Genomic DNA, 16,761 nt, shown 5'->3' with positions numbered 1-16,761 from the left:
CGGCGGTCTTCCTGCCACTGTTTTCGTTCTTCCTCCATGAGGGCCTCTTTGCGGGCCGGGTCCCCTTCGAGTCCCGTGCTGGGGAAGGCCAACCGGCGATCCTTCGCCGCAGTCCGCGAGAGCGACCAGCCCTTGGGAGAGTCCAGCCAATAAGTGAGCCCCCGGGGACGTCCGTCCCGATCTTGGTCGGGGGCGCGACCCTTCGGTTTCTTTGGCTTGGCTCCCTCCTCTTTAGGGTCCGGCTTCTCCGGCTCGTCCGGTTCCTTGGGGGCATCGGGGTTAGGGGTGGTGTCCTCGTCGGCTGACATTCTGTCCAAAGCGGTACAGCTGCAGTCCGAGAGGCAAGGACTTGCAACTTAATGTGAGAGATCCCCCTCTCTGAGTTTGCTTCTCCAAATCAGTTGCTCAGACGTTGATACAGAAACAATCGATTTATTGAAGCCTTCAGGAGATGAGACAGGCACAGGTAGAAAGTTGCAAGTGAGGGGCTATACGGGTTTACAGAATATATTGACTCCAGGGCACTGGGGCACTGGGGTTCACACTTATTGTTATGGGAAGTTACAAGCTTGGCATAATACAAAACATCAGACAGATCCCAGGAAGTCTGGGCGGCTATCACACTTCCAAGGCCGCATCGGCCTGAGGGAGTACTGGCAGGAAGAACAGCGGGGGGGGGGGAAGATACATGGGCCATCAGGCCTGGCGCCTGAGACCAGAAGGTGTGAACTGCTTTTACGAGTTCACTGATAACACAGCAGGTGATGGAAAGCAGAGACACAAAGACAGAGACCCTCACAGAAGCCTTCAGAGGGGCAAGCGAGAGAGTGGTGGTGGGGGGACTTCCAGCATAAACTCTGCCATCCCAAGACTGCCTTGTGACAGGCACCCCAAGGCAGACAGAAAAGGCCACAGGTCGTTCCCCCCCACACAATTCCTGCAAGCACCGCTGGAGCTCAGTTGTCCTAAATGCAGCCAGTGTGGAGCAAGAACGGGACAGCCCCTCCCACTGAGAGTTGCCCTGATCTCCCCCACACCCCGGTTTACAACCAGATTTGCAGATGTTCTGTCACACATTTGGCTTGGAAGGGGCTGGGGGAATCCTGCAGCCAGCTGGGAGGTCCAGACGCCAGGTGGCCTGTCCACCCGCCAAGCTACACCGAGTCCTTTGGTGCCAGCAAGAATGCGGGGGGGGGGCTGTATGCTAGCCCTCTCCGTTCTGCAGATGGAATGGCTGCAATCACGGAAAGGGGAGGCACCGCTGCTTGCCTGGAACAGCTGCTGGAAAGGAAAAAGCCTCTGGCTCCAGCGCCAAGCAGTTCCGCTCCGGAGAAGGATCACTGCAACCCAGCTGCTCGCACACAGCTGCAAGGCAGGTGCCAGGTAGGCTGTTCTGCCCGACAGCAGAGGCAAGAGAGGTCCGGGCAGCGTGCCGGCAGGGAGACTGGCGTGCCCATGGCTTCCCTGCTCGGAGGCCTGTTAGCCCTGCGGGGCCTGCGAGCCAGAGGCAGTCCGCTCACGTTGCTCCTCTTCCCGATCCAGACGCTGCAGCTGCTCCTCGACTTCTGCGGGGATCTCCACCTCCAAGAGGTTTTCCATCCCAGCTTCTGGCTCATCACCAATCAAAACCTGCTCAGGGCAAACAGAACCAGGCTCAGAGGAAGAGGTGGAGAGGGACCCTCATTCCCAGCTCTCCCCCCCAGCATGAACCCCACCAGAGGCAGAGTGGCCCAGGACAAGGAGGGGCAGGCAACCCCAAACAGTCCCAGGCTGTGCTCAGCCTCTCCAGAACGTCCTTCAATAGCCAACTACTCAGTCATGCTAGGAAAAGCCGAGGGCAGCAGAAAAAGAGGAAGACCCAGCAAGAGATGGATGGACTTAAGAAAGGAAGCCGCGGCCCTCAATTTGCAAGACCTGAGCAAGGCTGTTAATGAGAGGACGTTTTGGAGGACTTTGATTCACAGGGTTGCCAGGAGTCGGAAGCGACTTGACGGCACTTGACACACACACACAAAACTACAGCGGGGGCAGCAGCCTAGACCCCCGGCTTCCTGCCTTTCCCACAGAAGGTACCCTTTCTCTTCCTCTCTCTCTCTCGCACACCTGGGAATTGCCATGATACTCCTCCTTCCCTTGAAGGGAAGCAGGCTCTGGTCGGGGCCAGCTCTCTTCACCTATTTCAGTCAAGGAGGCGCTTGAGACCACCACCACCACCACCACCCCCCGCACAGGCCACCTCCTGCTTTCCCTCCAGCAGGGGGCCGAGGGAGACAGGAGAGGCCCTTTGCAGCGGCATCCTGCACTGGGCTAAATTAACAACTGGGACCCTTCCCAACCGCCGACACCTTCCAGCCTCCAGTATGGAGCCCCAGACTGACCCTGGGCAGAGCAGCACCCTCTGCAGAGCACTCTGCACCCATCGCTGCCCCCCCACACACACGCAGAGAGCTCCCGGAAGGGTCTTCGGAGACCCCCCTTACCTGTATCAACTTTTCACAGGCCGTCCGGACACCGGGGTCCACCTCCCACTTATGCAGCTCCCGCAGGATAAAATAGGTGCCCCTCTGGCGCACCACCTGCCGCCCCGGTTTCGTGGCTGTGAGCTGCCAAGGGGAACAGGGAAGAACACTTTACTCCTGAACAGTTCTGGACGGTTTGCCAAATCCTGCCCCCGAGGGTTGAAGCTCCCCATCTGTTCAGAGCGACCAGACACTGGTTAAAAGAGAATCTGCAATATGCAGGAGACCCAACTCCGCCACGTGGTCACGGCATCCCCACGTCTGCACCCATCAGGACTCACCAGCAGGATGGCCTCCAGAAGCATCTTCCGGATGTCGGGGTCCGGCTCCCGCTGCTTCTCTGGCGGCAAGTACTGCAGATCCACAGGCAGTCCTGCAGCCAAAAGTAGGGTGGTCAACAATACCCCCAGGCCCTGACCTGCCCGGCCCCATGGTACGGGCCCCCCAGTTTCCCAGGATGCTCTCGGGCAGAGGCCCAGCTCCAGCTGCTCAGCAAGTTCTGGCCAGGCATTCCCCCAAAGCGCTCTCCCCTCAAGGCAACAGGAGGCGCCCCCGATTCAACCACCCCCTCCACACCCCTCTTCCCAACAGGGCGTACTTTCCATCTCGTCCTCTGGAAACTCTTCGGGACCGGCCAGCGGGAGCAGGAGGAAGGGCAGCACATCCACTTGGTCACTCAGCAGCCACTCATGGTGCCCTGGAAGAGAAGCATGCTACGCTGCCACCCTTTCTAGGCCTAGGTGGCACACACCCCCACACACCTGGAGGTGGAATTTATTCCATTCCAGGCACCAAGGGGGTGACAAAGGGAGACCCAAATACAACGCACTTAGGATCTCCAGCAAGAACAAAACTCAGAGCTAAACCAAAACCCAGACAGGGCCAGATTAAAACATCAGGGGATGACCAGCCCCTGCTAATGGCCGCCTGGAAAAGTGACGCCTTTCTACTTCGCCAGAAGGTTGGCAGGGAAGAGAAGCACAGGATTCCCAGCCCCACACCGCCAGCACTCAGGGCAGAACTTGTGGGGTGAACCTGGGCCAACCAGCACCCCCCTCCAGATACCCAAGCCCCCACCCCCGCCAGAAGAAAGCCCCCCCCCCGCCTCACCATAGTCAAAGCAGCAGTTCCGCAGCGTCCCGACCACCCCCCCTCTAAGGAGGGCTGAATCAGCGTATTGGGTGTAGGGCAGCAACCTCTGCACCGCGCACCTGGGGAGCGTGGAGAGGGCAGCCGAGGTCAGTGGGGGGCTCGCAGAGGCCCCCTCCCAATCAGGGATTGCCTGGGAGGCCCTTGAGCAACGGGCCCCTTCTCTCGAGGGGCCATCAGGCACTTCGGTGGTTTGTTGGGGGGGGGGTTCAGCAAAGGGCAATGCCCGGAGGTCCCCGGGACTAGGGTTGCCAAGTCCCTCTTTGCCACCGGAGGGAGGTTTTAGGGGCCTAGCCTGAGGAGGGTGGGGTTTGGGGACTTCAATGCCATAGAGTCCAACTGCCAAAGTGGCCAGGTGAACTGATTTCTACTGCTGGAGATCAGTTATAACAGCGGGAGATCTCTAGCTCGTACCTGGCGGTTGGCAACCCTAGCCAGGGAAGGTGCCAGTCAGGGCTGCCCGCTCCAGGCTGGGAAATACCTGGAGGGTTTGGGGGCGGAGCCTGAGGAGGGCGGGGTTTGGGGAGGGGCTTCTGTGCCATAGAGTCCAATGGCCACAGCGGCCGTTTTCCCCCCAGGTGAGCTGATCTCTGTGGGCTGGAGGTCGCCACCCACCCACCCCCTCCCCCACGTGCCTGGCTCTGTCCAGGAGGAAGTGTCGGGCTTCGGGCAGCTGGCTGAGGTTGGCGAGCAGCGGGCCCAGGCCGTGCAGAGGCGGGCGGCCGGGGGAGGCGTGGCGGCAGAGCGCGTCCAGCAGCGGCGCCAGCCCGCCCGCCTCGCGCTGCAGGGCGGCCAGCAGGTCCCTGCCGGCGGCGGGCTGGCGGGCGAGGTTGGCCAGGGCGGCGCAGGCCAGGTCGGCCAGCGGGTCGGCGGGGCCGAGCAGGCGGCGCAGCAGGGCGGGCAGGGCGGGCGTCAGGGCGGCGCGCGCCGCCGGCTCGGCGGCCAGGTTGACCAGGGCCCGGCAGGCGTCGCGGGCCACCGCCGCGCAGGGGTCGCCGGCCGAGGCCGCCAGCGCCGCCGCCCAGTCCGGCCGCGAGGCCAGCAGCTGCCGGCCCGCCGCGTCGCCGCTCAGCGCCAGCAGGCCGCGGGCGGCGTGGCTCCGCAGGTCCCCGCGCGCCTCCGGGCCGAGGAAGGCCAGCAGCTCCCGCGCCGCCTGCTCCTCCATGGCCGGCGCCTCCCGGGCTGCCCGCCCGGGTCTCGCCCAGGTCGCCACGTGCAAAGTCGCTTCCGTATCAGGGAGCTCTTGTCCAATGACAGCGCAGAGCGGGGAACGCGACGGGAACCCGGATGTCCTAAGCCAATCACAAGCGACCCTCTCGAGAAAAGCCTTGTGGGGGTTGTAGTCCCCCGCCCTCCGCCTAGGGTGGCGCCGCCAGGCGGGGAAGCGGGGACTCGGGCGGAGCAGCTCAGGGCGCCTGCGCAGTCCTGCCTGGAAACTAGGCCGCGCCTAAAGGGGCCCCGTGGCGCAGCGTGTTAAGCTGCAGTACTGCAGTCAAAAGTTCTGCTCACGATCTAGTTCGATCCCGACGGAAGTCGGTTTCAGGTAGCCGGCTCAAGGTTGACTCAGCCTCCCATCCTTCCAAGGTTGGTGAAATGAGTACCCGGCTTGCTGGGGGTAAAGGGAACGTGACTGGGAAAGGCACTGGCAAAACCACCCCACAAACAAAGTCTGCCTTGGAAACGTCGGGATGTGACGTCCCCCCATGGGTCAGGAATGACCCGGTGCTTGCACAGGGGACCTTTACCTTTACCTAGTAGGGCTCTGGGAGGGGAGGGGGAGATATGAACGGAGCAAAGAAGGCAGGCCTACCCTACAGGGAGTTTGGACGAAAGGGTTATGCATTCCTGGCCATAACTGCCGTTTGGGGGGGGGGAGTTGCACCCGTACTGCGGTCGCTCCATTGGTCACCGATTAAGGGGTGGGTCTGACTAGGGTTGCCAGGTCCCTCTTGGCCACCGGCGGGAGGTTTTTGGGGTGGAGCCTGAGGAGGGCGGGGTTCAGGGAGGGGCTGCAATGCCAGAGTCCAATTGTCAAAGCGGCCATTTTTCTCCAGGGGAACTGATCTGTCGGCTGGAGATCAGTTGTGATAGATCTCCAGGTAGTACCTGGAGGTTGGCAAGCCTAGGTCTGACCCAGCAAGCTGAATCAGCAGGCCCAGGTTGCCAGGAGAGCAGGAACAGACAGCACGTGCTGGCAGTTTGCTTTCTCTGAGTTCAATCCCGCACCCTTCCAAAGGCACTGAGTGGCTTGTCACGTTCAGGCCACATAACAGAGCAAAACTCTGGCTGACATCTCTCGTACGGAGCTGCATCCTGCCCATGAACCCAACAGACACTTTTGGAGTTAGCACAGGAAAGGTCTGGGTGGAAAACCAGCCAGTGGCTGCTCTGCAGAGGAATTTGGCTGAAAGCAGCCACCTTTTCTGCAACACAAGCCAGGTTTTCCAGTGGCTTGGGGTTTTCTCTCGTGTTTTAAAACCTTGAGCGTTTACATTTGTAACATATTTGGACTGTTATAACTTGTGTCCCCATAACGTGGTTGCCACCTTGTGTACTACTTGACGCGCAAGGAGATAAAGCGAGAACAGACACGTCTTCACTAAGTAAAAGTTATCCTGCTGCAGGCGTTCCAAACCCACCCAGTGAGCTCCTGATGGCGGGGCTACTTGACTAATATTTCCAAGCAATGACTGGCCCCCAAGCCTGGTTCTCAGCCACAGGGGTTTCATCACAGAACTTGTCCCCCAGCAAAGCGTGGCCATGAGCACCGCTGTTTTTCCCCCTTGCCTGGCCACTGGCAGCACTGGGTGCCCACAAATTCAACAGGGTGTGCCAATGGTCCATCTCAGGAGCCCCCAACCGCCATTGAGCACCAAGCTTTAGCTCCGGGGTACCGAGAGTCGCTCCAAGAAGCATCCTTCAGCAGGGGCCAGGCTGTCACATGGAGGATGGTGCAGAGTCCTATGAGGAAAGGTTGAAGGGGCTGGGTATGTTTAGCCTGAAGAGAAGACTGAGAGGGGACGTGATGACCATCTTCAAGTACTTGAAGGGCTGTCATAGAGAGGAGGGTGCCGAGTTGTTTTCTGTTGCCCCAGAAGGTCGGGCCAGAACCAACGGGTTGAAATTAAATCAAAAGCGTTTCCGTCTAGACATCAGGAAGAAATTTCTAACAGTCAGAGCGGTTCCTCAGTGGAACACGCTTCCTCAGGAGGTGGTGGGCTCTCCTTCCCTGGAGAAGAGGCTAGATGGCCATCTGTCAGCAATGCTGATTCTATGACCTTAAGCAGATGATGAGGGCACCTTGGCCATCTTCTGGGCATGGAGTAGGAGTCACTGGGGTGTGTGTGTAGGGGAGGTAGTTGTGAATTTCCTGCATTGGACTAGACGACCCTGGTGGTCCCTTCCAACTCTAGGATTCTAGGACTTTTCTTTAAGACCTCTGGGAAATGAAATGGCAGTGTCTTCCATCTCGTCCTATCCTGAGGGGATGGGGCAAGGAGAAGTGACAGGGGGCTTACAGACATGGACACACCTCTCCCTGTAAGAAAAACTGCCCAGATATGATCAACAATTGATCACGTCAGCTTTGTGCTGACGGGGCTTCTCTTGAAGAGACTGTTGCGTAGGTCAGGAGGGCATTGTGCCCTTTAGCAGGACACAGCAGAGACCTCCAGTTAAAAGTTCTCTTTGAGGCATTCGCCCCGTCTCTGCCTGCGGGATGCCCATGATGGGCCAATTACAGACATTCATGCAAGCCTTCCCATCCTCCCTGCAAATGCCGCAATATCAGGAGCCAAAAGCCGAAAAGCGGAAGAGTCAACATTCCCTCCCTCCCCAGTTTGTGCCGCTGGCATGCCCAGTTGCTAAAATTCACTCTGGGTGGGAATCAGTCTCCCTCAATAAAGCAGCTGACAGAATACGGAGAATGAGTAAGATGCTTTTTTATAAAAATGTGCGTACATAAAATTGCACAGAAACCAAGTGCCCGGAGCCCTGTCTGTGCTGCTCAGCCTGCCAACTGAAATGTGAGGGTCTAAACCTTTCCAGCGGTTCAACTACTTCAGCATTTGCAAGGCAAGCAGTTTATTTACAAATAAAAGAAAGCAAAACACCCCCATCCCGCCTTCCGTGGGTACGATGAGCAGCAGCTGAAGCCCAGAGACAAAGCGAGGGAAGGGGCCCAAGCGTGCTCGAAAGGCACCACCAAATGCCGAGAGGTTTTTCAAACTCAGGAGATCTGAACTAAATGATGTCTGGTTCTCTTGGTTTCGGCCCAGAAATAAACAAGCACATGAGGGAGAGGCAAAACAGCCACAGATTTGTGCAGCCACTTAAAAAAAAAATTTAAATCTCACCTTGGCAAATCGCAGCTCCCTCCCAGTTTGGCACCTGCTCAAAAGGGATCCAAGCAGTCTCAACAAAAACATGATTCTAGAAGGGGGCAGCTGAAAGGAGACCCTCGCTGTGCGCTCAGCCACAGCAACAGAGCCACGGCCCAATCCGCCCAGTGCTTAGGACTCAACTCTGAAGACAATTTGTATGACCTGGTTCTGAAAACAAGACTCCAGCTGGCGGGGTGGAGGGGATACTCTGCCCCTCCTCTCTAGAAATGCCATCAAAACGATAAGTAAAATGGAGCGAGAGTTGCTAAACAGATGGGGGCTTTGCAGGACTGCACTCTTTAGGTGCACAACTTAGTAGTAACAGTGGGGTGTCACCACCATCATCTGGCCACCCACCATAGCCAGACCCTCACTCCGGAAACTCTTGGGGCGCCTCAGCAGCAAGAAAGGTCACCTGTTGAGAAGGTTACAAGGTGAGAGGAGCAGCATCCATTCCGAAAGGAAGGCAGGGCCCAGACGATGCTCAGAGTGGCCCCCATGACGTGCAGCCAGGTCTCCCGTGCAGAGCTTGAGAGATCGGCTGTGCCTTTTGATCCAAGATCCTTTGTGCAGAGCCGGGGGCAGCTAGCGGCTCTGCCAAGAGCTCCCTGCTGTGCTCCACAGGCTCGGTCTTCAAGATCATGTCATTGTCCCCCTTGGAGCTGGGATCATGGCACTTCCCCCAAATCCCCTCTTTGGCTCGGATGGGAGCACCTGCCACAGCAGAAAGACAACAAGGCATCAGGCGGGTACACCACCCTAAATAATTTGGTGTCATCTGCTAACTTGGCCACCTCGCTGTTCTCACCCAGCTCCAGGTCACTGATGAACAGGTTGAAAAGCACCAGCCTCAACCCAGATCCCTGAGGGACCCCACTGCTCACATCCCTCCATTGTGAGAACTGACCATTGATTCCTACTCTCTGTTTCCTATTTTTCAGCCAGCTTTCAAGCCATGAGAGGACTTTGTTATGGGCTATATTTATGATAATAGAAGCTAATAGAAACACATGTATTTTGTAGACTTTTACTATTTAAAATTAATGCAGAACTGTTGGAGGCTTGACTTACATTTGAAACTTGGCAAGACTAGACATGCCTGACCATGTGACCCTTTTGGAATACAGGCCAGAGACTCTTTTAGAAGACTTTGTCGAAGCTAAGTACTAAGTGACCTTTGAAAACTAGGTTTCTGGAATCCAAACTGTCACTAACACAGACTAGCTGCCTGACTAAACAGAACTGTATGATATATATGGATTTTAAGGATTCTAATGAATGAATTGCAGTAAGATGGAAATGAAAATATACATGTAACCATACTCTTCAGGAGATGTAAATACTAGTATATTTATACATTATAAAGGTATAATGAAGACACAAACTGGCTGTTAAGCATATAAGATTATGATCAGCAAGTGACCAGGAAGAGGATCTCCTTATATGGTATCCATACAGAATCCATACAGCAGTTGTGCGCAAATACAGAACAAATCAGAAAAACCAGATCTCAAAAACATACAAAAGAAGGACTCCTCTGACCTAGAGTTAGAGTTCTTAACAGGTTAGTACCCTCTGACCTAAATGGATCTCTCCATCCCTTGCATGGGATGTATATGGGTTAGGACTTCCTTGCCTGAGAAGTCTCTTTAAGTGTTTAGCCCTTGCATGGTCTGAATACTTATGGATTTCTTCAACATTTACAAGGCTTCTTATAAGACTGAGGAACTCCTTGACTGAGGATTCCTTCCAGATATTTAACCCTTGCCAGGACTGGATGTCTGGACTGAATGCCTACAGACTTTTCCATCTTTTACGTAAGATGGAGACTCTTAGAATCCATCAACCTTTGTGTAGATTCTAAGAGCTCAACAGTCCTCATGGACTGAAGGAGCTTGGATCCTTCCAAGTCTTTGCATAGACGTGGAGGTTCTAAGAGCTCCCTATAGATCTCCCCATCCTTTGTATGAAGGCACTGAGATCTCCTTAATTCGAGCAGGGATTAATGAGTTTTCACTAAGATCTATCTAGCCCTTGCATTGGCATTCCAGTCCTTACAGACATGGAGATTTTAAAACTTCCTAGCTCCCTTCCCACAGGTCTCTCCAGCCCTTCTATGAGCTGGAGACACTGGCAGTTCCTTATTCTTTGCATGAGTCAGAGATCTCTCTAACAAACAGAGAGGCTTCTGAACTCAGTTCTTACACAAACTAAGAATACACAGATATTCAAAGATTATAATCACAAATAGAGGACCTTAAAGGTCACTGTGGCGAGAATATTGTATATTAAGTTTGTGTTAAGAAAAAAACAATTTTATTAACCTGTAGCTTATATTAACCTATAGCTTAGAAGCCATATGAAGACCTGACTTCTAGCTGACCTCAACTTTTCCATTAGGATCCTGACCTTAGAAAGTAACAGGAGATTTGCATTACTAACAGTTAGTCACCCAGAGCACATTAAGTACTCCAAATCATGTTCAGAGTAACAAGGTCACGTACGCAGTGAGAAAATTGTTTATGAACAAGGAGTAACGGATGAACGGATGGCTGTCAGAGACCTGGACATGGCAAACTTATTATGAAACAAAATACTCCCAAACAACTTATAGCCATGATTTGTGGAAACTCATTTCCTCAAGAGTGTGACAGGGAGGCGTCTGTTTGAGACCCTCTCCTCCCGATTCAGCCTATAGGAAGGTGTCCAAATGCTCAGACCTTTGTCCTTCCTCGGAAAGACCAGAGCTCCACTTGGTGGTTGCCATCTCTCTTTGGAATGACCCAAATGCCTTTGTTACTGTCTGTGAGTTTGTTATATTCTGTCATATATATTTAGTTAAGAATTACCTTTCCCTATGACTTATATTCTTTTGTGAATCCAATAAAACTGCATGGTTACTGTTATCTGTTCTGTGTGCTGTTTAAGAGTGGCTTGTGTGCAAGGTTAAATTCTCTCAACTCTGCTCCTGGTAATTAGCAGGCAGAGAGATAGCTAATCACGAGGGACCGAGAGAAAGGGGGAGGGTAAGGTTAAAAATTCTCCCCACAGTCCTTAACATGGATTTCAGATCTCTCTAGTCCTGCTGTACTGGGGAGTTTTTATAGATGGGTAAGGTACTTATTATATGATACTCTAGATACTTTGAATTAAGATACTTTTAACTAAATCAGATCTTATTTACTGAACTAACCATTTTTACAAGATTTCTGTAACTTATATTTTCTGAATGAAATATTATTACTGTTTTAAGGTTTGATACTCTCGTATAGAGGTATAGAGATTGTTTAAGATTGCTTGCAACATGAACATGTTTGAGATTCATAATGTCTGAACTTTTGTAACATTTAAAGACTTTGTAACCATCTTACGCATATATACTTCATTATGTTAATACTGTACATACCTTTACACATTTATTTCATTGGAGCAATTCAATAAAAAGCTTATTCCAGTAAGAAAGCAGTTGAGTCCTGCTTAGTAGGTGTCTAACTGAATAAGATAACATACTTCTTCTCAGTAGTAGAAAAGGGCAAGAGTCCAGTAGCACCTTAAAGACTAACAAAAATATTTTCTGGTAGGGTATGAGCTTTCGTGAGCCACAGTGAGCTGTGGCTCACAAAAGCTCATACCCTACCAGAAAATATTTTTGTTAGTCTTTAAGGTGCTACTGGACTCTTGCCCTTTTCTACTACTGCAGACAGACTAACACGGCTACCCACTGTGAATTATACTTCTTCTCAGGAAGGGGTCAATTCAAAGAGCACAGGCACTGAAACGCACTGACCCGCGACAACTTGTTGTCTCATCCCATGACTATGAAGTTTGCTTAGCAGTCGAAGGCTTTCACGGTCAGAGTTCATTGGTTCTTGTAGGTTATCCGGGCTGTGTAACCGTGGGACGGTTACACAGCCCGGATAACCTACAAGAACCAATTTGCTTAGCAGTCTTTGGTGGGGGACTTTGTCAAAAGCCTTTTGGAAATCCCCTGGAACCTTTTTTTAATAAATGGGTGTTACATTGGCCATTCTCCAGTCCTCTGGAACAGAGGCTGATCTAAGGGACATGTTGCATATCATCTAACAATAAGTTCAGCAATTTCTCAATTGAGTTCTTGAAGAACTCTAGGATGAATACCATCTGGTCCCAGCGAATAGTTTGTCTATGCATTCTAGAACAGGGGTTTCAAACATAAGGCCCAGGGCCCAAATTTGGCCCCTTGAAAGCTTTTATCTGGCCCGCGAGCCAGGCAAGGCAGCTGCCCACCATTCTCGATCTGGGCTGGGGGTCAAGACCAGGGTGCTTCTGGATTCTCAGGCTACCTGTTCCCCTATGGAGGGTGGGGGGAGGGAAGCAGGGATTCTATTAGTGAGAGAGAATCACTGGCGAGTGCAAACAAGAAACTCTTGGCAGGCGTGGATTTAGGAGTTACACTGGCTATAGCCAAATGTTTTGCTCATGCAATTAAATTTAAAGGACCTCAAGTGCATTAACAGGCTGGTTGTCTACTTATTTTTTGCTGATTCCAGTGTGACATTGCTCAAGGCCTGTAGGCTAAATGAGCAGGATCATTAAAGTAACGGTGAATGCAAACGACACCCCGGACATCTGACCCTCTATGGCAGCCGTTCTGACAAATGCAAGCTACCGTAGCTGCTCTTTACTACCCCCTCCCACAGTGCTCTTTGCATCCATTTTCAATTTTTCGTTATTAAAAATATGATGGGGAGACGGGGAACTGAAGCTGGGAGAGGAGAGGTGGCTCAGAGGGTGCGCTACAGAAGATTTTATGTTCATCTCCCAAAAATACCAGTAATATGGCCAGTCTCTGGCAGCCTGTGCATTCCTTTTCCAACTTGGAGGAAGCCCTAAAGCTGAAAACACTTCCTTGTTCTCCAAGCCCTTTGGAGTCGACACATTTAGGAGGCAAGCTGACGACGCATCTGGGAGAGGCAGGAATTTTGACACAACACCCAACTGTTTGCGGATATTGATCGGCCCGCCCCTTTTAGAAACCAAGCAAGAACAAGGATGCAACCCTCTTACATCTTCATCCTTGCGAACAGGCCCACAAGAGTGGCTGTCCCCCAGCCATGCGCTGTAGCTCACTCACGCCTCTTCCCCACCAATGAAAAGCTTCCCTATCTAGGAAACCTGCAGGCTCGGAAGTGACGGCTCACAAGGCCTCTCCTTCTCCACTGGCCATTTGCCCGTTCCTCTCCCCCCACCTTGCTTGGGTGTCGCGACATTCAAGCCACAAGCCCAAGCTCCTCTGGCTTTCTCCACAATCACTAGCTGAGCCCTCCAAGCCAAAGCTGCCAGCCACCCCCTTGCCTGGCGTGGGAGCTTCTGGATGTGGGCACAGCCACAACTGGACACGGAGTCTCGCCCGAGAGGGACCCAGCAAAGCCCCCCCACCCCCGTGACTCGCCTTCTCACCTGCTGAACCAGGCCTCGCAGTCAGCTCACCAGCAGGTGTCTGAAATGGGGGGAAAATACACAATACACTGGTCAGGAGGTTTTGCGTCACTTTAAAAGACTAACACGTTTTTATTCTTGCGTAAGCTTTCATGATCAATCAATTGATTGATTGCTTTCATGGTCTATCATTTTGGAACTTGTACAAAAATGGTTGCAACTCATTATTTTAATTTTTGTTGTTATAAATCAAACCCTCTAACAGAAAGATTTTTTTTTTTAATGTAATAATGGTGGCCAGTTTACAGATAAGCCTCTATAAACTGTTTCCAAACTGTGTTAAGTTTTGGGCACCACAATTTAAGAAAGATGTAGACAAGCTGGAATGTGTCCAGAGGAGGGCAACAAAGATGGTGAGGGGTCTGGAATCCAAGTCCTATGAGGAAAGGTTGAAGGAGCTGGATATGTTTAGCCTGAAGAGGAGAAGACTGAGCGGGGACAGGATAACCATGTTCATTTGAAGGGCTGTCATAGAGAGGATGGTGCTGAGTTGTTTTCTGTTGCCCAAGAAGGCCGGCGCAGAACCAACGGGTTGAAATTAAATCAAAAGAGTTTCCATCTAGACATTAGGAAGAATTTTCTAACAGTTAGAGCGGTTCCTCAGTGGAACAGAGGCTTCCTCGGGAGGTGGCCAGATCCCTGGAGGTTTTTAAGAGGAGGTTAGATGGCCATCTGTCAGCAATGCTGATTCTGTGACCTTAGGCAGATGATGAGAGGGAGGGCATTTTGCCCATCTTCTGGTCACTGGGTGTGTGTGTGTGGGGGGGGGAGGTAGTTGTGAATTTCCTGCATTGTGCAGGGGATTGGACTTGATGGCCCTGGTGGTCCCTTCGAACTCTATGATTCTATGATCTAAAAACAAGTCCATGCGCAATTATCACCTATATACCATACACTCAAATACTGGTAAGGTTGCAAAGGGCCTCAATCCACTGAATTACTGGAGGTGGGGCAATTATCTTTCCAGTGTTGCAATAAGTCTTTTAGCAACAGTATGGATATGGAGGGTCCATTTTTGTTGACCAATTGCACTGCTGGTTTTAAGCCACATGCAAGTCAAATTCCTTTACTGCCCTCCTTGTCCAAATCCCGCTTCTGCAAACCCTGCAATCTCCCTCCTCAAGAAAAGAAAGGACCGCCCCCACCAGTGGGAGGCACGCGAGGGCCTTGGAAAGAACAGGCCCAAATGGGGCAACTGCTGATTCAAGCAGCCCCCTTTGCCCTGCAGATGCCCAGCTGGACTCATAGGAACTGCCGTGCCAGGCGGCACCGTGCCCCTTCCTTTGGGTTCTGATGGCCTGCCCTCGCCCCAGCCGAATCCTCGCACGCAGCTGGTACTCACTCTGTGCTGGGCTGCTCCCAGAAGCCAGCCTGCCTTCTGCCTGCAGTCCCCTGGGACACACTCTCCGCTGGTGGGCAGAGGGCATGAGGCAGCCCTTGGCCCACAGGGTACCGTCTTGCTTTCCATGCTCCAGCTGCAGCTGAGAAAGCCAAGCAGGGATCAGGCAGCAGCTTGTGTGGCCCCCTCCCTCCCTCCCCTCACTGTGGAGAGCCTCAAGCTCCCTCCCCCTTTGGCCCCATCCCTTCCCCTCCCCATCATCCCCCCTGGCCCTAGCAATGCTTTGTCAATAAAATTCTCCTGGCTAGGCATTAGTCTTCAAACAGTTGCCTAGGGGAGCATGCCTAGGGAATGGCCTGGGAGCATTGCAGCTGCCTTGTACTGAGTCAAACCATCGGTCCATCAAAGTCAGTACTGTCTACTCAGACAGGAAGCGGCTCTCCAGGGTCCCAGGTGGAGATCTTTCACATCACCCGCTGCCTGGTCCTTTTTGCTGGAGATGCCGGGGATTGAACCTGGGACCTTCTGCATGCCAAGTAGAGGCTCTTCCACTAAGCCACAACCTGCCACCATATCCACCCTTCACATGAAGCCACCTTCTACTGAATCAGACCCTTGGTCCATCAAGGTAAGTATTGTCTGCTTAGACTGGCAGTGGCTTTTCAGGGCCTCAGGCAGAGAAAAATCTTTTCCATCACCAACTACCTGACCCTGTTATCTGGAGTTGCCGGGGATTGAACTTGGGACCTTATGCATGCCACACAGACACTGAGCCGCAGTACCACATCAGTGCTTAGATGGAAGCTCCGCCCCAGCTGCTCTGGAGAGCAGGACCAGGAAGAGCACTGCCCATCCAGAGAACGGGCCGACAAGAGGCCATCTTGGAACTGGCGGCCTCACTCCGACCCGAGGTGTGTGGAGCTGGCCCAACTGGCATGGGAATCTACGTGGGATCCTGAGCAGCAGCAGCAGGGCTGGGAAAGATTCCCAGCTGGACTCTTGGAGCCTGCAGTGCCAGGGGGCAGCTTCTCCTCTCCTCTGAGGGCCTGCTGTAAGCACGGGGGAGTCCTTGCATGTGGGAGAAGGCCGAGCTATGATCTATGATTTTATGACTTGAAGGGCTGTCATATGAAGGATGGTGCCGAGTTGTTTTCTGTTGCCCCAGAGGATCGGACCAGAACCAACGGGTTGAAATTAAATCAAAAGAGTTTCCGTCTAGACATTAGGAAGAATTTTCTAACAGAAAATAGGAATAGGCTCTCAGTGGAATAGGCTTCCTGGGGAGGTGGTGAGCTCTCCTTCCCTGGCGGTTTTTAAGAAGAGGCTAGATGGCCATCTGTCAGCAATGCTGATTCTATGACCTTAAGCAGATGATGAGAGGTAGGGCACCTTGGCCATCTTCTGGGCATGGAGTAGGGGGTCACTGGGGGAGTGGGGGGGAGGTAGTTGTGAGTTTCCTGCATTGTGCAGGGGGCTGGACTAGATTACCTTGGTGGTCCCTTCCAACTCTATGATTCTATGAGCACAGGCTGGACTCTGCTGAAAGCAGCTTCAGATGTGGTGATGGGTGCTACGTTACCCCCATGACTGAGGAAGGCCCGATGTGAACACAATGCGACTCACCCCTGCCCAGTCCATCTTTTCACAAGGCAGAGCAGAGGCCTCTCCGGGGTTTGCTGGAAGGAGCGCCAACCTGCTGCGTGACGTGAAGGCCACAGCCAAAGGATGGCGGCTTACCTGGGCAGGGCCCCCCCGGCCTGGTCCGGTCCTGCCTGGCTCTTGTGCCGCTTCTCCAGCAGGGCCTGGCTGGCCTCCCCAGCCCTCTTCCTGCCGTATGGGAGCAAGTTAACCTGGGGGAGTTGGGGCTGCTGCTGCACGACAGAGATCACCTGGG

The 16,761-nt window shown here is 53.1% G+C and overlaps 1 protein-coding gene across 1 annotated transcript; it reads right to left on the bottom strand.

Annotated features, from left to right (window-relative positions):
• Positions 1 to 1,479: 1,479 nt before the first annotated feature.
• HGH1 (HGH1 homolog) lies at positions 1,480 to 4,833 on the bottom strand. The gene is made up of 6 exons (XM_056854587.1): positions 4,304 to 4,833; positions 3,630 to 3,730; positions 3,118 to 3,216; positions 2,801 to 2,892; positions 2,481 to 2,603; positions 1,480 to 1,629 (listed from the first exon to the last, which is right to left on the bottom strand). Exons 1-6 carry the CDS (start codon positions 4,831 to 4,833, stop codon positions 1,480 to 1,482), a joined length of 1,095 nt encoding a protein of 364 aa, XP_056710565.1.
• Positions 4,834 to 16,761: the final 11,928 nt, after the last annotated feature.

Source organism: Euleptes europaea, chromosome 8 (genome assembly GCF_029931775.1).
Source record: "Euleptes europaea isolate rEulEur1 chromosome 8, rEulEur1.hap1, whole genome shotgun sequence".
Classification (NCBI taxonomy): Eukaryota; Metazoa; Chordata; class Lepidosauria; order Squamata; family Sphaerodactylidae; genus Euleptes; species Euleptes europaea.
Note: the sequence above shows the minus strand (reverse complement) of the source record. Positions and strands in the feature narration are given on the sequence as shown.